The sequence below is a fragment of the Triticum aestivum genome, chromosome 7D, assembly GCF_018294505.1.
Source record: "Triticum aestivum cultivar Chinese Spring chromosome 7D, IWGSC CS RefSeq v2.1, whole genome shotgun sequence".
Lineage (NCBI taxonomy): Eukaryota > Viridiplantae > Streptophyta > Magnoliopsida > Poales > Poaceae > Triticum > Triticum aestivum.
The window spans coordinates 477,722,933-477,744,178 of record NC_057814.1 but is presented as its reverse complement, the minus strand read 5'-3'; the positions used below and the strand labels follow the sequence as shown (position 1 = coordinate 477,744,178).

Sequence of the window (21,246 nt, the reverse complement as noted above, 5' to 3'; positions counted from 1 at the left end):
GGTAAGAGTGCGTATAATCCATGGACTCAACATTAGTCATAAAGAACTCACATACTTATTGCAAAAATCTACAAGTCATCAAAAACCAAGCACTATGCGCATGCTCCTAGGGGGATAGATTGGTAGGAAAAGACCATCGCTCGTCCCCGACCGCCACTCATAAGGAGGACAATCAAAGAACACCTCATGTTTCAAATTTGTTACACAACGTTTACCATACGTGCATGCTACGGGACTTGCAAACTTCAACGCAAGTATTTCTCAAATTCACAACTACTCAACTAGCACAACTTTAATATCACTACCTCCATATCTCAAAACAATCATCAAGCATCAAACTTCTCTTAGTATTCAACACACTCATAAGAAAGTTTTTACTAATCTTGACTACCTAGCATATTAGGACTAATTTCTCAATTAAAGAAAATTACCATGCTGTTTTGTAGGACTCTCAAAGTAATATAAGTGAAGCATGAGAGAACAATAATTTCTATAAAACAAAACCACCGCCGTGCTCTAAAAGATATAAGTGAAGCACTAGAGCAAAAACTATATAGCTCGAAAGATATAAGTGAAGCACATAGAGTATTCTTATAAATTTCGAATCATGTGTGTCTCTCTCAAAAGGTGTGTACAGCAAGGATGATTGTGGTAAACTAAAAGGCAAAGACTCAAATCATACAAGACGCTCCAAGCAAAAGACTTATCATGTGGTGAATAAAAATATAGCTCCAAGTAAAGTTACCGATGGACGAAGACGAAAGAGGGGATGCCTTCCGGGGCATCCCCAAGCTTTGGCTTTTTGGTGTCCTTGGATTTACCTTGGGGTGCCATGGGCATCCCCAAGCTTAGGCTCTTGCCACTCCTTGTTCCATAATCCATCAAATCTTTACCCAAAACTTGAAAACTTCACAACACAAAACTTAACAGAAAATCTCGTGAGCTCCGTTAGCGAAAGAAAACAAAACACCACTTCAAGGTACTGTATTGAACTCATTCTTTATTTATATTGGTGTTAAACCTACTGTATTCCAACTTATCTATGGTTTGTAAACTATTTTACTAGCCATAGAGTCATCAAAATAAGCAAACAACACACGAAAAACAGAATCTGTCAAAAACAGAACAGTCTGTAGTAATCTGTAACTAACGCAAACTTCTGGAACTCAGAAAAATCTACCAAAATAGGAAGACCTAAATAATTTGTTTGTTGATCTACTTAAATTGGAATCAGTATTTTATCACGTTCTGGTGATTTTTAACAATTGTTTTCGTGAACAGAAAGTTTCTGGAATTTTCAGCAAGATCAAATAACTATCATCCGAGAAGATCCTATAGGTTTAACTTGGCACAAACACTAACTAAAACATAAAAACAAATCTAACCAGAGGCTATATCAAAGATTTATTCCTAAACAGAAGCAAAAAGCAAAATACTAAAATAAATTTGGGTTGCCTCCCAACAAGCGCTATCGTTTAACGCCCCTAGCTAGACATAAAAACAAGGATAAATCTAGGTATTACTATCTTTGGTAGGCAATCCATAAGTGGCTCTCATAATAGATTCATAAGGTAATTTAATTTTCTTTCTTGGGAAGTGTTCTATGACTTTCCTTAACGGAAATTGGAATCTAATATTCCCTTCCTTCATATCAATAATTGCACCAATCGTTCTAAGGAAAGGTCTACCAAGAATAATAGGACATGAAGGATTGCAATCTATGTCAAGAACAATGAAATCTATGGGCACATAGTTCCTATTTGCAACAATAAGAACATCATTAATTCTTCCCATAGGTTTATTAATAGTGGAATCCGCAAGGTGCAAGTTTAAAGAACAATCATCAAATTCGCGGAAACCTAACAAATCACACAAAGTTTTTGGAATCGTGGAAACACTAGCACCCAAATCACACAAAGCATATCATTCATGATCTTTAATTTTAATTTTAATAGTAGGTTCCCACTCATCATAAAGTTTTCTTGGGATAGAAACTTCCAACTCAAGTTTTTCTTCATAAGATTGCATTAAATCATCAACGATATGTTTAGTAAAAGCTTTATTTCGACTATAAGCATGAGGAGAATTTAGCACGAATTGCAACCAGGAAATACAATCTATCAAAGAGCAATTATCATAATTAAATTCCTTGAAATCCAAGATAGTGGGTTCATTGATATCTAAAGTTTTGACCTCTTCAATCCCACTTTTACCAATTTTTGCATCAAGATCTAAAAACTCCGAATTTGTGGGACGCCTTCTAACTAAAGTTGACTCATCTCCAGTCCCATAATTATCAAGATACATATTGCAAAACAAAGATTTAATAGGGGACACATCAATAACTTTTAGATCTTCATCTTTATTCTCGTAAAAATTAGAAGAACACGCTTTCACAAAGCAATCTTTCTTAGCATGCATCCTAGCGGTTCTTTCTTTGCACTCATCAATGGAAATTCTCATAGCTTTGAGAGACTCATTGATATCATGCTTAGGTGGAATAGATCTAAGTTTCAAAGAATCAACTTCAAAGCGGGAAAGGTCCGATACAAAGGAAAGGGTTGCGAGGCTTAACGATTTAGAATATAGCTGTTGAGGTGGCACCTTTTTCCCGGGGCAGGGGTATATGCCCGTAGCTTTCTTCTGTCACTTCTTTCAGAAATTATATCAACGTTCCTAGCCAATTCATCAACCTTAAGCAATTTTTCTTCAAGCAAAGCGTTGAAATTCTTTTGCGAACTATAAAATCCTTAACACTAGTCTCAAATCCAGAGGGCATCTTATTAAAATTTCCATAAGAATTGTTGTAGGAATTACCATAATTATTAGAGGAATTACTAGGGAACGGCCTAGGATTAAAGTTTCCTCTATACGCGTTGTTACCAAAATTATTCCTACCAACAAAATTCACATCCATAGATTCATTATTATTCTCAATAAAAGTAGACAAAGGCATATCATAAGGATTAGAAGAAACACTTTTAGTAGCAAATAATTTCATAAGTTCATCCATCTTTCCACTCAAAACATTAATTTCTTCTATCGCATGCACTTTTTTATTAGTAGATCTTTCGGTGTGCCATTGAGAATAATTAACCATAATATTATCTAAGAGTTTAGTAGCTTCCTCTAAAGTGATTTCCATAAAAGTACCTCCCGCGGCCGAATCTAAAAGGTTTCTAGAAGCAAAATTCAATCCGGCATAATTTTTTTGTATAATCATCCAAAGATTCAAACCATGTGTAGGGCAATTACGTATCATTAATTTCATTCTCTCCCAAGCTTGTGCAATCTGTTCATGATCAAGTTGCTTAAAATTCATAATATCGTTTCTAAGAGAGATGATCTTAGCGGGAGGAAAATACTTAGAGATAAAAGCATCTTTGCACTTATTCCAAGAATCAATACTATTTTTAGGCAAAGACGAAAACCAAGTTTTAGCACGATCTCTAAGAGAAAACGGAAATTGTTTCAACTTAACAATATCATTGTCCACATCTTTCTTCTTTTGCATATCACACAAATCAACGAAGCTATTAGATGGGTAGCGGCATCTTCACTAGGAAGGCCGGCGAATTGATCTTTCATGACAAGATTCAACAAAGCAGCATTAATTTCACAAGATTCAGCTTCGGTAAGAGGAGCAATCGGAGTGCTAAGAAAATCATTGTCGTTGGTATTGGCAAAGTCACACAATTTAGTATTGTCTTGAGCCATCGTGACAAGCAAGCAATCCAACACACAAGCAAACAAGAAGCAAGCGAAAAAAAGAGGCGAACGGAAAGAGAGGGCGAATAAAACGGCAAGGGTGAAGTGGGGGAGAGGAAAATGAGAGGCAAATGGCAAATAATGTAATGTGAGGGATAAGAGTTTGTGATGGGTACTTGGTATGTCTTGACTTGTGCGTAGACTCCCCGGCAACGGCGCCAGAAATGGCTCCTTGTCGGGAGTCAAATCTTGACTTGACTTGGTGTAGGCCTCCCCGGCAACGGCGCCAGAAATCCTTCTTGCTACCTCTTGAGCACTGCGTTGGTTTCCCCTTGAAGAGGAAAGAGTGATGCAGTAAATTAGCGTAAGTATTTCCCTCAGTTTTTGAGAACCAAGGTATCAATCCAGTAGGAGACCATGCTCGAGTCCCACGCACCTACACAAACAAATAAGAACCTCGCAACCAACGCGATAAAGGGGTTGTCAATCCCTTCACGGTCACTTACGAGAGTGAGATCTGATAGATATGGTAAGATAATATTTTTGGTATTTTTATGATAAAGAGAAATAAAGATGCAAAGTAAAATAAACGGCAATAGAAATAGCTAAGTGTTGGAAGATTAATATGATGGAGAATAGACCCGGGGGCCATAGGTTTCACTAGTGGATTCTCTCAAGAGCATAAGTATTACGGTGGGTAAACGAATTACTGTCGAGCAATTGATAGAACTGAGCATAGTTATGAGAATATCTAGGTATGATCATGTATATAGGCATAACGTCCGTGACAAGTAGACCGAAACGATTTTGCATCTACTACTATTACTCCACACATCGACCGCTATCCAGCATGCATCTAGAGTATTAAGTTCATAAGAACAGAGTAATGCTTTAAGCAAGATGACATGATGTAGAGGGATAAACTCATGCAATATGATATAAACCCCATCTTTTTATCCTCGATGGCACCAATACAATATGTGCCTTGCTGCCCCTGCTGTCACTGGGAAAGGACACCGCAAGATTGAACTCAAAGCTAAGAACTTCTCCCATTGCAAGAAAGATCAATCTAGTAGGCCAAACCAAACTGATAATTCGAAGAGACTTGCAAAGATAACCAATCATACATAAAAGAATTCATAGGAGATTCAAATATTGTTCATAGATAAACTTGATCATAAACCCACAATTCATCGGATCTCGGCAAACACACCGCAAAAGAAGAGTTACATCAAATAGATCTCCAAGAGAATCGAGGAGAACTTTGTATTGAGATCCAAAGAGAGAGGGAGAAGAAGCCATCTAGCTAATAACTATGGACCCGAAGGTCTGGGGTAAACTACTCACACATCATCGGAGAGGCTATGGTGTTGATGTAGAAGCCCTCCTTGATCAATGCCCCTCCGGCGGAGCGCCGGAAAAGGCCCCAAGATGGGATCTCACGGGTACAGAAGGTTGCGGCGGTGGAAATAGGGTTTTGGCTCCGTATATGATGTTTCCAGGGTATATGGGTATATATAGGAGGAAGAAGTACGTCGGTGGAGCAACGAGGAGCCCACGAGGGTGGAGGGCGCGCCCCCTACCTCGTGGCTTCCTCGTTTGTTGCTTGACGTCCACTCCAAGTCCTCTGGATCACGTTTGTTCCGAAAATCACGTTCCCGAAGGTTTCATTCTGTTTGGACTCCATTTGATATTCTTTTTCTGTGAAACCCTGAAATAGGCAAAAAAAACAGCAATTTGGGCTGGGCCTCCGGTTAATAGGTTAGTCCCAAAAATAATATAAAAGTGCATAAATAAGCCCATTAAACATCCAAAACAGAATATATAATAGCATGGAACAATCAAAAATTATAGATACGTTGGAGACGTATCAGTGGCTTCATCCTCGGTATGGTGGCTCCACTGAACTTTGCAAAACTTGATAACCTTGTTGCGTGTAACTCGGCTGGAAAACTCGAGAATCTTGACTGATTTCTCCTCGTAGGTGAGATCACTATCCAAATTAATTGCTTCCAGGGGTACTATATCTCTCAGAGGAATATCGGCCATATCTGCATGGCATTTCTTCAGCTGGGAAACGTGAAACACATCATGAGCTCCTGACAGTCCTTCGGGTAACTCCAACTTGTAGGCAACCTCTCCCATGCATTCCAAAACACGGTACGGTCTTACAAATCTCGGGGCTAACTTTCCCTTAACTCCCAAACGTTTAACTCCTCGTAGAGGTGACACTCGCAGATATGCTCTGTCTCCGATTTCATAGACTACCTCCTTGCGTTTTGAGTCTGCATAACTCTTCTGTCTGGACTGAGCTACCTTCAGTCTATCTCGAATCAGCTTAACCTTCTCTTCTGACTCTTTAATCAAATCCGGTCCAAATAACCGACGGTCTCCAACTTCATCCCACATCAACGGTGTTCGACATCTTCTTCCATACAAGGCTTCGAACGGTGCCATCTTCAAACTGGCCTGGTAGCTGTTGTTGTACGAGAATTCCGCGTAGGGCAAATTGTCATCCCAACTAGATCCATAATCTAGCGCATAAGCTCTCAACATGTCCTTCAGAATCTGATTGACTCTCTCGGTCTATCCATCTGTCTGCGGATGAAAGGTTGTACTGAACTCTAGCCTGGTACCCAAAGTCTGGTGCAGTTGGTGCCAAAAATTTGAAGTAAACTATGTTCCTCTATCTGATACGATGGTCCTCGGAACTCCATGCAGACATACGATCCTGGTCATATATATCTTGGCCAACTTTGCACTGGTATAGGTGGTTTTCACTGGGATAAAGTGAGCTACTTTGGTCAAGCGATCCACTACTACCCAGATAGAGTCATATCCCGATCGGGTCCTGGGTAATCCGGTGATGAAATCCATGCCAAGCTTGTCCCACTTCCATTCGGGTATCGGCATAGGCTACAGTAATCCTACTGGCTTCTGATGTTCTGCCTTCACTCTCTGACATACATCACATATGGCTACATACTCGGCAATGTCCTTCTTCATTCCAGTCTACCAGAAATGTTCCTTCAAATCCAAGTACATCTTAGTGTTTCCGGAGTGTATCGAGTATGGCGAGTCATGTGCTTCCTGTAGTATCAACTTCCTGATCTCGGCATTATTGGGCACATAAACACGGTCCTCAAACCACAAAGTGTCGTGTTCATCCTCACAAAAACCTTTGGCTTTTCCTTCACTCATCTTCTCCTTTATCTCAGCAATTTCTTTGTCATCCTTCTGAGCTTCTCGAATCTTTCCCAGTAATGTTGATTGAACCTCCAATGTTGCAACAAAACCTCTAGGAACTATCTTCAAACGAAGCTCCCTGAGATCTTCTGCTAACTCCTTTGGCAATCCTCCATTTACGAGGGTATTGACATAACTCTTCCGGCTCAAAGCGTCTGCTACGACATTGGCCTTGCCTGGATGATAGTGTAACTTCATATCATAATCCTTTATGAGCTCCAACCATCTCCTCTGCCTGAGGTTTAGCTCCTTCTAAGTGAAAATATTCTCTTGTGATCCGTGTATACATCACAACGGTTTCCAATGAGAAAATGTCTCCAGGTCTTGAGCGCATGCACTACAGCTGCTAACTCCAAATCATGCGTGGCATAATTCAACTCGTGCGGTCGAAGTTGACATGAGGCATATGAAACAACTCTTCCGTCTTGCATAAGTACTCCTCCAAGTCCTAAGCGAGAGGCGTCGCAATACACTTGGAAATCCTTGCGTATATCCGGCAGAATCAGCACTGGGGCTGTAGTCAAACATTTTTTCAACTCCTGAAAACTTGCTTCGCATTCTTCAGTCCAATGGAACTTGGTGTCCTTCTTCAACAATGCCGTCATAGGCTTCGCAATCTTGGAGAAATTCTCAATGAATCTCCGATAGTATCCCGCGAGTCCAAGAAAACTGCGGATCTCTCCAACTGAGGTGGGCGCCAACCACTCAGTGACTGACTGAACCTTGGTAGGATCCACTGCTATACCTTCTCCTGATGTAACATGTCCAATAAATCCAACTTCCTTCAACCAAAACTCACATTTGCTGAACTTGGCATATAACTGATGTTCCCTGAGCTTCTCAAGAACCAAACGCAAATGTTCCTTGTGTTCCTCCTCGTTCTTCGAGTACACCAAGATATCATCAATGAACACCACGACAAACTTATCCAAGAATTCCATGAACACCTTATTCATCATACTCATGAAATAGGCAGGGGCGTTAGTCAATCCAAATGACATAACCGTATACTCATATAGCCCATACCTTGTGGTGAAAGTTGTCTTAGGTATATCCTTTTCTCGGATCTTCAGCTGGTGGTACCCTGATCGCAGATTGATTTTGGAGAATACTTTAGCTCCTTGGAGCTGGTCAAACAAATCATTGATCATCGGCAGTGGGTACTTGTTCTTGATTGTCACCTCATTCAATGCATGGTAATCAACAACCATTCTTAAGAATCTATCCTTCTTCTCGACCAAGAGCACTGGGCTCCCCATGGTGATGAACTTCGTCGAATGTAACCTTTCTCCAATAACTCCTTAATCTGCTTCTTGATCTCTTCCAGATCATTCGCGGGCATCCAGTATGGTCTCTTCAATATCGGTCCGGTGCCTGGCAATAGTTCTATCAAAAACTCAATGTCCCGATCTGGCGGCATGCCTGGTAGCTCCTCTGGAAATACACCTGGGTAATCCTTCACTACAGGCACTTCCTCTTGAACAACTCCCGACAGAAAATTTACTTGGGTCCTCCTAGGCGCATGCCTAGATACATACTTGATCCTTTTTCCCTCCGGGGTGGTGAGTAAAATTGACTTACTGGCGCAATCGATGTTTCCCCATACATCGATAGCCAATCCATGCCCAGTATCACATCCAATCCTTGTGACTCCAAAATTACCAGGTCTGAGGGGAAAACATGGCTTCCAATGGTCAATGGCATCTGAAAACATCCTTGACTTCCATATACTCCGCTCCTGGTGAGCTTACTAACATAGGTGCCTAAGTACTTTGGTGGGCAACTTATATTTATCCACGAATCCCCTTGAAATGTATGAATGCGATGCACCAACATTAAAAAGAACAATTGCAGTAAATGACTTAACCAAAAACTTACCGACAACTGCATCAGGCTGCTCTTCAACCTCCTCCATGTTCACGTGGTTCACTTGTCCCCTGTTGAAAGGGTTGGGTTTCTTCCCAGAGCTTCCATTGCCATTCCCATTCTTCGCTTCAGGGCACTCAGTGGCATAGTGTCCAGTCTTCCCGCACTTGAAACAAGTAATGTGACTTAGGTCCTTCTTGGCGGGTGTGGCTGGATTGGAGCGGTTCTGATTACTGCTTGCTCCATTCCCATTCCCATTCTTGGGGCCATTGTGATTATGCGATCTTCCTCCATTGTGAGTGTGGCCTCCATGGTTATGGGTATATCCTCCCGAGTTCGGGGTGAAACGGGGCTTGTGCTGAGCTCCAGAATTGTATTTTCCTTGTCCATACTTCCTCTTGCAGCTTTCAATCTACTGCTGCTTCCCTTCAATCATAAGAGCTTTGTCTACCAGCTCCTGGTAGTTGTTAAATGTTGCCACCATCAACTGCATGCTCATCTCATCATTCAACCCTTCCATAAACTTCTCCTGCTTCGTGGCATCTGTGGCCACATCATCAGGGGCATAGCGAGATAGTTTACTAAACTCATCTACGTACTGAGCCACAGTACGATTTCCCTGGCGCAAGTTGCGAAACTCACGCTTCTTCATGCTCATAGCTCCAGTTGAGACATGGGCGGTGCGAAATGCTTGCTGAAACTAATCCCAAGTGATATTGGCTATAGGAAAAGTGGCTGTATAATTCTCCCACCATGAAGCGGCTGGTCCATCCAATTGATGTGCGGCAAAACGCACCTTCTCAGCATCTGTGCAACCTGCGGTGGTCAACTCCCTTCCAATATGGCGTAGCCAGTCATCAGCAACTATTGGCTCGGTGCTACTGGAAAACACCGGTGGCTGCAACATCAGAAAACGGTCTAAGTTGTCAACTGGTGGTGGTGGAGGGTTGTTGTTGTTGTTGCCTTGGCGCTGGACTAATATCTGCATCAAGGCATTCTACTGCTGGATCAACTGGGTGATCTCTGGTGGGAAGAAAAATCTGGTATGACGTCTCGGAGGCATCTGATGGGTTTAGAGGGGAGAGGTTAGAATAGAATGAGGTCTAGGGAGAAAACACTACCCATATGCGCATGGGACAAACACAATCATATCACACCAAATCAATTCAAGCAAGGGCATATAATCGGTCTAGAACTATCGTAACAAAAGTGCTCGGACTACTACTATATACATGGGGGAAAACTACTATTCATATGGTGGTCATGTAGAAACTTTGATCGGTGGAAGACTCCATGATATCCACTCCAGCTTCGTCTTCATAGTCATCATCACTACCATCAGGGTCGGAGTCGGTGTCGTCGATGATGATGTAGTCTTCAGAACGAATTTCCTTGGGTTCGTCGTCTTCTCCTCTTGGCGCGGGGTCTCCCATGAAAACTCCTAGCTTCCTTGTCAGGTCGTCATTCTTCTCCACAAGTATCGTGATTTCCTCCTCGTATCCGTCGCGAGTAGACTTGAGTTCCTCTTCTAGCTCATGTTCTTGGTCATCGCCTTCTTCAAATCTATCATGCCTGCGCACATCTGATTCTCCTATCGACGAATGTGCTGGTTTAACTCCTGGATGAAAGCTGCAATGGACTTGTCCCTCCTAGTGCTGATCATCTCCCATTGCTCATCTCGGCGCCCACATATCTGGTAGATAGTGTCCTTCAGCTCCTGTTTGTAGACTTCTCCAATTCGTCCCATAGTAATGTGGGCTGCCATGCTCTTGCCTAGACTCCAGGTGGGTGCATCAAAGGAAAACTCTATGGGCTCAGTGACTGGCGTGAATGTCCTCCCTGGAACTTGAACTCGAATCATCCAGCGCTCCTCTTCTGGTAAAGTGGCGGTGTAGGTCCCGGTGAAGCTGGGTATTCCGATGTTCAGGTACCTAGTGACTTCCTTCAAGTGTCGTCCAAAGGGTGTGTCTTCATCCGGTTGAGCAAACTTGTTCCTTGAGTCCACCATCCTAAAGAGTAGAAAATGGAGAGGAGTCAGAAATGAGTAGAGAAGAGTGACCTATGGCTCATCTTAGTGGTCGTGTCCTATAATCAACGTGTGCTCTGATACCATCTTGTAGCGATCCGACCTCATACGGTCAAATCTCTGTGTTCAATGTCATCCCTGGATCGGTAACGCTGACACACACAGTACTCGAAGGATTTATAACAGAATAGCAATCACACACTTATTACATCGAATGTCTCAAAAGACAACTTATTACAATAGATATGGCTTAAGATCATCAAAATACGATAACAGCGGAAGGCTTGGAAGATAAAGTGAGTCCATCAACTCCAACGACATAGCTGAGTGCATGACAAACGACCTAGCGCACCTTACTCTTCGTCTGAAAAGTCTGCAACATGATATGTTGCAGCCCGAAACGGGTCAGCACATGGAATATGCTGGCAATTTAACACAGTAAAGCAATGAACAGATAAATGCTATCACTACATGCATATATGGCTGGTGGAGGCTCTATGGTTATAATGTTTTGCCAAAAAGCCAATTTTTCCGTACAACAAAGGAATAGATTTTATTTAACTATCATGGTGGTTGAAACATCATTGAGAAGGTTCCTTCAACTCAATCCCAATTAAAGTAATCATTATCATCCCAACAAATTAATTTAGAGTGATGAGATCAAATCAATAATTCATGTACCAGATACTCAAGATGTCCATAACCGGGGACACGGCTAACCATGATTAGTTTATACACTCTGCAGAGGTTTGCGCACTTTTCCCCACAAGACTCGATCTCCTCCGTTGGATTTCTCGCACTACATGGTGTTTGAGAAACGGATGACCGAGACACAGTCTTTTAGAAGCACTAACTCTTTACTCTGGGCAGACAGTTACACCTACTTTCCCTCTACATCTTCTAGCCTACCACTGAAAGAGGTCATGCAACATACTCAACTATGCTAGAGCTCATAATAGCTTGTGGCTGCACATGGAAGTTTCTAGCATGAACAATCTTATGATCCCTTTGAGCCTGGGTGGCGGACCGTAGGATGATCACACGGGTACTCTGGGATATCCTAGGACAACACTGGATTCTCCAGGTGCCCACAAGCAATCCACCCAGATGTGTATTAAAGTTGCCACCTTAAGTTGAACCATTAATTAACAAACTCACATCTGTCATGGATACTCTCAAACCCAAACCACGTCTACGAGCATAGCATGGCAATATAAGCGTAACGTAGAAGTAACTCCCAAGGGTTTGATAATAAAACAGGTAATAGGTTCTACCTCATCATCTACTTCCGAGACCCACATGTTAAGAGGTCCTACTCATGCAATGTGTGAGGGTTGAAACAAATGCATAAAAACTGGGTAATAAAGGGGTATGATCAATGTGTTACTTGCCTTGCTGACGATCCGCAAAACCTAGTGACTCGTAGTAGCACGCTTCACACTCCGGGTATCGCAAACAAACAATAACATACATAAGCAATCAAACAGATGCATGGGTAAAACTCAAACAAGAAGATCTAACCAGAAAGTTCAACTGAAGAACTCCGGTTTGCAGAAAGAATCAAATCAAACGGAGCAACGAAACTCAAACTACGAAAGAAACAAGATCCGTTTACTAATCTGGACTAAAGTCAGATTTTAAAGTACCAAAATCTTGTTCAAGTTGGTTAAACGGAAAGAGGGCTTCGAGACGAAGATCTAGGCGCTTGTTTCACCTGATTTGGATAAACGAGCGAAAAGATAAACTAAAACGAAGATCAGGGCAGAAATCGCGATCGGAAATAATCGCGGAAAAACCCTGAAAAAATAAAACGAGACGAACAGGCTAACGAACGAACGTTCGCTGTCTGCAGCTAACTAACGACCAGCATTCGTTAAAACGAACGAACGGACGAACGTCCGCTAAATAACTAAACCGAGAAAACCGGACCGATTCTAATAAAAAACGAATCTAGGGTTTTATAAAAAAACGAACGGTTCTATCGTTTAGCCGGAAAAGACCGACGGCAGTAGATCCGGCGAGCGGCGGCTCCGGCGGGGCTTCCGGCGGGGCGGGGCGGTGGTGAAGCGGCGCGGGGCGGCGTGGGGCGGCGCGGCGGCAGTGGAGTAGCGGTGGCGGCGGCAGAAGTTGGCGGCGGAGTAGCGCAACAGCGGCGACAGAAGGCGGCGGCGCGGCGGCTTCGGCTGCGGGGCGGGGCGGTAGTGTGGGGCAAGGGGGGCGGCGGCGGCGGTATTTATGAGGGGAGGGGAGTAAGGATGGCAATTTTACCCACAGGTACGGGTACCTATGGGTACCGTACCCGCATGGGCAGGGTATGGGCACACTTTTATACCCATGGGTAGTACCCATACCCTACCCATTATGTCATGGGTAGGGAACGGGTATAGCCTTGTACCCACGGGTATATCCGTACCCTGCCCGATTGTGAACCAATGTTAAGTTATCGTCAATTAATCGTTAACTTGTCATGTGACTTCTGAGTATGTTGTACTCATGTACCTATTATTGAGCTGAGATAATTGATTTTTTTGTCAACTATGCGATCAATGAGTGTAAAAATATGAACAACTCGTGTACTATTTGTTCTACCCGCCGAGTATCAAATGGGTATGGGTACCCGTCGAGTATGGGTACGGGTAAAGTTTCATGCCCATGGGTACGGGTATGGGTAGAATTTTGTACCCACTAACTATATGGGTGTGGGTATGGTATTGCTCTACCCTGCCCATACCCTACCCATTGCCATCCTTAGAGGGGAGTGGTGGCGTGGGGCAAGGGGGGCGGCGGCGGCGGTATTTATGAGGGGTGGGGGTGGCGTGGGGGAGGGGCAAGGCGGCGGGGCGAGGCGGAGTCGGCCACAGCGCAGCCGCGTACGGGCGGCGGACTCCCGCTCGGGGTCGGGGTGACGCAGCGCGTGGGCCGGCTGGGCTTTCGGCCCAGTCGGTCCGAAGCAACCCTTTTTTTTTAACTGATTTTGCCAGAAAAAATCCTAGAAAGTAAAAATAAAAATCTAAAAATACCAAAACAAATTTTTGCCATCTAAATAGAATATTTAGAACAAAGTGAACATTTAATTGGCCTAAAATGCAATTTTAAATTATTCATTTTTTTCTAATTCAAATAAAATTGCAATAAAATTCAAATAAAATTATTTATTTGGTTTTGGTATTTTTCTTCCAATATTCCATTTATTTTGGAGAAGTCATATTATCTCGTCTCATATATTTTAATATGGAATATTTTCAGAGAGAAAAATAATTAAAACCAAAGTGATCCTTGTTTCGATATTTGATAAAATTCAAATATGAAAAACGTGAAATCCCCAACTCTCTCCGTGGGTCCTTGAGTTGCTTAGAATTTCGAGGATCGCAAAACAAAATGCAATAAAATATGATATGCATGAATGACCTATGTATAACATTCCAAATTAAAAATTTGAGATGTTACATAGATCTATTGAGCGTTAGTGACTAATTGGCAGCACGAAACTTTAAGAACTAAATGCAATGGTAGATTCAGAAAAAATGATTTTTCAAAACATATTCTGAAATTTGTGAACAATTATTGAAGATTTTGAACATCTTTTGAAATTGCAAACATTTTTGAAATTACTGTACGTTTTTTGAAATTGCGAATAATTTTTGAAAACATCAAGTATTTTTGTAATCCCGAATATTTTCTAAAGAGTGATCAATTATTGTAATTCCAAACAATTTTTGAAAATGCAAACATTTTTAAAATTCTCAATTTTTATAAAGCGCAAACATTTTTTAATTATTTGAAAAATAATTGAGACTTGAACATTTTTTGAAATACTGAATAATTTTAAAAAAAAAATCCTGAAGAATAGAGGGAAAAAAACAAAAACAACAAAACCAGATCTAAACTGGACCGGAACCTTCTAGAATATATAGCTAATTGGCCAGGCCCATCTCCTGCTCTGTCCCTCCTTTCCTGTGTGATTGGTCCACAAATCGCCACAGCGAGGGGTAAATAGGACACACACATTCATCTAGCCATCGATCGATATTGACTTGAAAGAAATCAATCGGTAGTGCCTTGGTTCCGAAAAATGTCAGTGCGTATACGTTATAAGAATAGCCAAAGTTATACTTTTAAAACGTCTCAATGTCTAAAACGCCAACTTTTCAAGACCACAGGAAGTAGTTGTCCCTTTTTTTGTTAGCTTATAGGCATTTTATTCAGATATAGCGTGTGCCTGTATCCTAAGAAAGAGGTGCTCTAGGCGGAAAATACATTGGTGATCTCGGGTGCCAGCGCACCATATATATGCAAAAAACATAGTAATTCAAAAATTCAAAAAAATTCAATTTTTTTTGGAATCAAACATGATCATGTATTGTACTCGTATAAAAACTTTTGTCAGAGAATGACTTTCATTGCATCCTAGCTCAAAGATTAAAAAAAAAGCTATATACAAGTACTGTACACACTATATTGTTGTCATAAATTTGTCATTTTTACCCCGAAGTCAATAAGGAATAATTTCTTGTCCAAACATTTAATAGGAGCACAATACCTGATCATGTTTGCTTTAAAAAAGATTCTATTTTTTTGAATTACTAATTTTTTTGGCGCACATAGGGTGCGAGGGTACCCGAGAGCACCAAGTTCCCATCCCCAAGCGATCTAGTCTAGTAGAATGAAAATATTAAACTCAACATAATAAAGATGTTTTAACTAAAAGGTACTCCCTTGATCGTTTAGATCACTAATATAGTGATCTAAATGATCTCTTATTTCTTTACGGATGGAATACCAGGAAAGGTGGAATATTGGCCTAGGTTGATGCGCAATGACACAACGATAGCGCCACCCAACCCAAGATCAAATGATCTTGTGATGCATGGGTACATAGTCTTACTTGGACACTTCCTAGTCAATAAGATCTTTTCGTGTCTTTTATAACTGAAGTACTGAACAAAGATCCCCGCAAGAAAAAAAAACAAAGACTGAACAAAGGTAGCGATCATGCATACTATGTCTTTCACTAATAACTCCTCAATCAAATTATTCTTACATCACCAACGAAGATAAGAAAAGCAAGCAAAGCATTAAGCATCACTACGTATATATGAGACGGCATGGCATGCATCATCAAACGGCAAGCAAACACATAAAGGCATAGCGGAGGACACGCGCGCGCGCATCCGGGAAACTGCATGAAAACATGCACGACACGTGCATGCATATATGGACTTATTTAGCCACCGACGACCACCAGCTGGGGCGGCCGGCCGGTAGCCTAGCCTCCTAGTAGTGGCAGGCGTAGTTGGCCTTCTTCAACATGGCGGCCTGCGCGGCGGCGGCGAACTCGGAGGTGAGCCCGACGGCGACGCACTCCTTGACCTGGTAGGCGGTGTAGGCGAACTTCTCCTTCTTGGCGGCGATGGCGTTGATGTAGGCGGCGGCGCCCTCGCGCAGCAGGTCGCCGTAGCAGTCGGTCCGGGTGTTGCACAGCGCGTCCTGCAGGGTATGGATCTTGCTGCCGAAGAAGGAGTGGCACACCTCTCCGAGGGAGCCCAGGATGCTGCCCAGGCTGCCGATGCAGTCGATGATCTTCTCCGGGTGGCCCTTCCAGTAGCTGCGCACACACGTCCAGATGCAGAGTTACAGTTAGAACAGATTGTTTTTTGAGCTTTGAATCTGCGATCCTTTGATTGATATTTAGCAGATTATTATCTAGCGGCAGGTTTGCCTTACTCGCAGGATCCGCTGTGGCTGGGGGTCGACGGTGTTGGCATCGGTGTGTAACCGCCGCCTCCTCCTCCGTAGCCACCGCCGCCGCCTCCTCCATAGCCACCCCCGCCGCCGCTGCCACCTCCTCCGTAGCCACCACCACCTCCGGAGCCCCCACCGCCACCTCCGTAGCCGCCGCCGCCGTCTGTTGAGATCGACAGATACACGGCGTGCCTCATGATCAGCAAAAGTACGTGGCAGCAGTATTATATATGCAACAAGGTAAACACACGGGACTGTGAGATCTGGAACTAATACATACACTTCTGATCAGCCAAGTGGTTTCCGTCAAGGCTCCTGGTGGCATAGCTCTGAGAGGCTATGCCCACCAAGAGAGCGGTGACCAGAAGCATCTTGGAGCCCATCCTTCCGAAGAACTCCTCGAAGTGGTAGAGACAAAGAGGACTGTGGCAGTGTCAGTGGTACTTGAGTGGGTGCCTTTGGACACTGAACCTGCAGGTATAAATACACAAGCGCGCATCACCTACCGTTGATTTGCCGGTGAGCATGCATGGACCGTGTGACCTAGCCACGGGTCGAGGGTAGTTAGCCACCACCCGCCATCAATGCCTCGGTTCATCCATCCAGCTCAGTGCCATGGCGATCTCTTAGCCTGGCCTCACGGCTAGTGCACGTGTTGAATCCATGGATTAATTGTGTGCTTAAACTTTCTTATACTAGCTATAGCTAGCATATCGTTATACGGTTTGAGGCTGGAGAAATGCGTAAGTAATTGGAACTCAAGTATGATAGCTGCTAGTTCTTTTTTTTTTTTGAGGGATTGATACTCTAGTTGCCAGTTGGAGATGGACTTGCCGAAGAGGCGGTGTGCATCGACTGTTCGGTGCAGGTTAGTCTGCAGATCGGTCGTAGCTTTCGTGTGAGAAAGGATGACATGCCACTATCATCACTAAACGGGTGTCGTTCCAACCAGATTAAATTGGATTCGGCGCTTGCCACCTACTCTCCCGCTATTTCATGGAGTGCGCCCTTAATGTTTTGGTCCTTAGGAAGTTGCGACGTCGCAGTACGTGGACGTGGACATTCAGATCATATATGTGCTGTCCTTCAGGTCCAAGTTGGATGGTCCTCCAGCGGATATATTAGAAATATAAGTCAGAAATTAAGATGGATTGCATGATCTACAAAATTAATAACAACAAAAATATGGATTGATTTTACTATATATGTGTCACCTGACTTGTTATGCAGTGAATCAATTTCTCTCGTGTTTTCTGTTTGTTGCAGATTGCAGTGAAAAGATTCATCTTCGGCCTACTTAGTTCGATTTGATCACTGCAGCTGCCAGTAATCTTAATAATGAAAGCTCTTTGCGCAATTATGCTTTCATAATGCCAAGTTGTACCAGAGCAATTATGCAGGTTTCCTGTCAGGTATTACGCTGTAATCCAGCAGCAGAGCAGAGTAGCGAAATTGCCGCTGCCTTTTCTATTTTGCAGAGTAGCGAAATTGCCGCTGTTAAGGAGTGGAGTTGCATCGTCAATTTTGTTTAAAGAAAAAAACTAGGAAGAATTTGTTCACTGCAATTAACTCAATCCATCTTACACACGAAAAGATGGTTTTCCACATATTAATCATTTCTTGGCGACAGGTCACTTTCGGGTAAAATCATACTGCGCGAAGAGACTTCCACTAGAGGTCTTCATATACAATTTAGGCTTCAAGACGGTTGTTACTACCATCAGCTCATTGCGACGGCTAACGGCAGTATGACACTGGCGGCGCATAAATACTAGTGATGACATGATGTGATCTACACTTAATTTAGTAAGTCGACGAGAGAGGGAGAGAGCCGGCTCTAGGCCTAGGCCGGGCGACCGCCTAGCGCAGACCTGGGAGGGTCCGAGGAGACCCTACGTATTGTATATGGACGACGATAATGTCCATACGTGTGGGTGTTAAGGGGTCTGGCCACACGTTTTGTGTGGTGTCTAAAAGAATCAACTCACACGCCTATGCATGGGCAAAACAAATAATGCCCACACGCCTCTTTTTTTGCCTCGCGGTCCCTCCCACATGCCTACGTGTGGGCAAAATAGATAACGCCCACACGCCGGTACTTAGGCCTCCTATCTCATGGTCTCGCACGCTCCGTGTGACAGTCACCACACGTCCCGGCAGTTGCCATGGTCTGGACCCTCTTCCATGTTCGTTTAACTGCAGTTGCCATGTTGTTGAACTACAATTGCCATGTCGGACAACTACAATTGCCATGGTTGCTCAACTGCAGTTGCCATCTCAGGTCAAAGTGCCAGATGCCATTTTTGGACAACTGCAGCTGTTGCCATGTGTGGTCTGATCTACTACAGTTGCCATGATTTGAAAACTTTAGGAGTTGTCACCTACTAACACTAGACAGTTGCCATGTAGCACTACAAAAAGACATTGGCAAAATAACATGTTCGGGTAAAAGAGAGAGTTGTCATCTGCTTACAAGCACACTAGGGGCAGTTGCCATGTACCCTGCAAAACACATGGCAACTGACATCTTTGTGTGTGGGAGACGAGACGGGCATGTGGGCGCGGTGGTATCTTTAGGAGTTGCCATCTACTAAACACTATGCAGTTGCCATGTAGCACTACAAAAAAGACATGGCAAAATAACATGTTCGGGTAAAGAGAGAGTTGCCATCTGCTTACAAGCATACTAGGGCAGTTGTCATGTACCCTGCAAAACACATGGCAACTGATAGCTTTGGGTGTGGGAGAGGAGACGAGCGTGTGGGCGAACTGATAAACGCCCACACACCAGTCCCTCCGCGTGCGTTGAAAACTGACGTGTGGGCGAACTACTAAACGCCCACACACCAGCACCTCCGCGTGTGAAAACGGACGTGTGGGCGACTGGATGAATGCCCACACACCAGCCCAATCCTACGTGGCATAAAAAATCTGGCAAAACATGCGCAGATTCTTGCAAACTCAAACCGACATTGATCCATGCGTGTGGGCAAGATGCAGACACCCACACGTGTAGGCGTTAGTATTTCCGATTGTACATTCCCTCTCTGTTAGGCGATCACTACACATGGAATCTCAAATTAGATTCACATGAAAAATGAAATCACAAATTAAAGGATACCTCTTACAAAAGTCACTTCTTAACTAGGAATAGCCCAACGTGCGACATGTGGCGGTGCTGAGGCACTCCCGCACCCTGGAACTGCCCCATGCAGAAGCCTACGACGGGGCCGGGTACCCTTCAACTAGTCCATCCCAAACTATTCCATGCATGACGCACAGAATAGATAAGGAATCGTGCACCCACCGGACAGCGTGCCGGTGGGTTTAGTTGTCTTACTCATTTTCTTGTTCATCTCATGTTTCTTCAATAAGGACACTAAAAAGGCATTTTAGATCTGATTAATATTAAGAAAAATAAAAATCGTACAATAGACAAGTAACTAGACATAGAAGGACCAGTAAAAATAAAATTACAAGGAAAATTATACTAACCTTCTTCTTTTTTCGATTGTATGCCGCATGTCGAAGATTGAAAATTGCACTGGGTCCACAGTAAAGGGAAGGGACAGATGCAAATGCCCTCTCCATATCAGGTTTTCAAGACCGCTATAATCGCTCGCCCTTGAGATAAGAGCTACAGATCGCTGAAGCAATACCAGTTGGAGTGTCACCCATGTAGTACAGGTTTGCAACCCATCAACACCAGTTCAAAGAGTTGGAAAAAACGGACCATGTCATCAACAACACAGAAGAAGATGTATTCACTGATTTTTGTATGAATAGCATATGGACAACGGTTTCTACATTCCTTCTGTTCTTGTACGGACAACGGCCCATGCTGCACATGGAATGCGCTTAGGCCTATTGTTTTTGAGCGAACTTCTTTATTTATTTTTCATGAAAATATTTTCTTCACAGAATTACAAGAGAATGCTAATCACTTTTAAAAAGAAAAAATGTCGTGGAGAATTAAAAAACATGTATGTTAAAATTAAATCACGTATAAAAAATAATTCATCGCTATTAAACTACATTCACGGATTTTTTCTAAAATATTGAATTTATTAAAACATTATGAATTAAACAAATCCAAAAACATAAAATATTGACTCCTTTTCAAAAAATGTTCAAAATACCAAAAAATGTTTCTCACTGAAATTGTTTCACAGCCATTTTGAAAATGTTCTCGAATTAATAAAAATCTAGAATTTTAATAAATATTCAGATTATATAAAAATCATCATAAAATTTAGAAATCTTGATGATTTTCTATAAAGTGTTCATAAATTTAAAAATGTAAAAACAAAAGTGAAACACATAAAAGAAAAAACTGAAAAAAAACAAAAGGGGAAATTGAAGTACAGAAATGTAAAATAACAATTGCAAAAAACAGAAAAAAAAAGTGTGCCACTGTGTGGGACGAGCATGACACACTTTGCCTTCCACGTCCGGTGTGAACCTTTTGCGTCATATAGGAGTGCACACACAGGCTCCGCACACAACTGGCCCGGCTCACCGGCGCGATGCAACTTATTTTTTTAACACGAGACGTAAAAATACATGGAAGAGGAGTGAGCTTGCGACATGTCAAACTCGTGGCCTTGCACAACTGACTTGAGCTGCTAGCCAATTGAGTTGATGGCTTCTTGTGATCA

General features: G+C 42.8%; 1 protein-coding gene across 1 annotated transcript; it reads right to left on the bottom strand.

Moving 5' to 3' along the window:
* Positions 1-15,820: 15,820 nt before the first annotated feature.
* On the bottom strand, positions 15,821-17,124 carry LOC123169369 (protodermal factor 1). The gene is made up of 3 exons (XM_044587205.1): positions 16,869-17,124; positions 16,571-16,751; positions 15,821-16,451 (listed from the first exon to the last, which is right to left on the bottom strand). Exons 1-3 carry the CDS (start codon positions 16,969-16,971, stop codon positions 16,121-16,123), a joined length of 615 nt encoding a protein of 204 aa, XP_044443140.1. The 5' UTR covers positions 16,972-17,124; the 3' UTR covers positions 15,821-16,120.
* Positions 17,125-21,246: the final 4,122 nt, after the last annotated feature.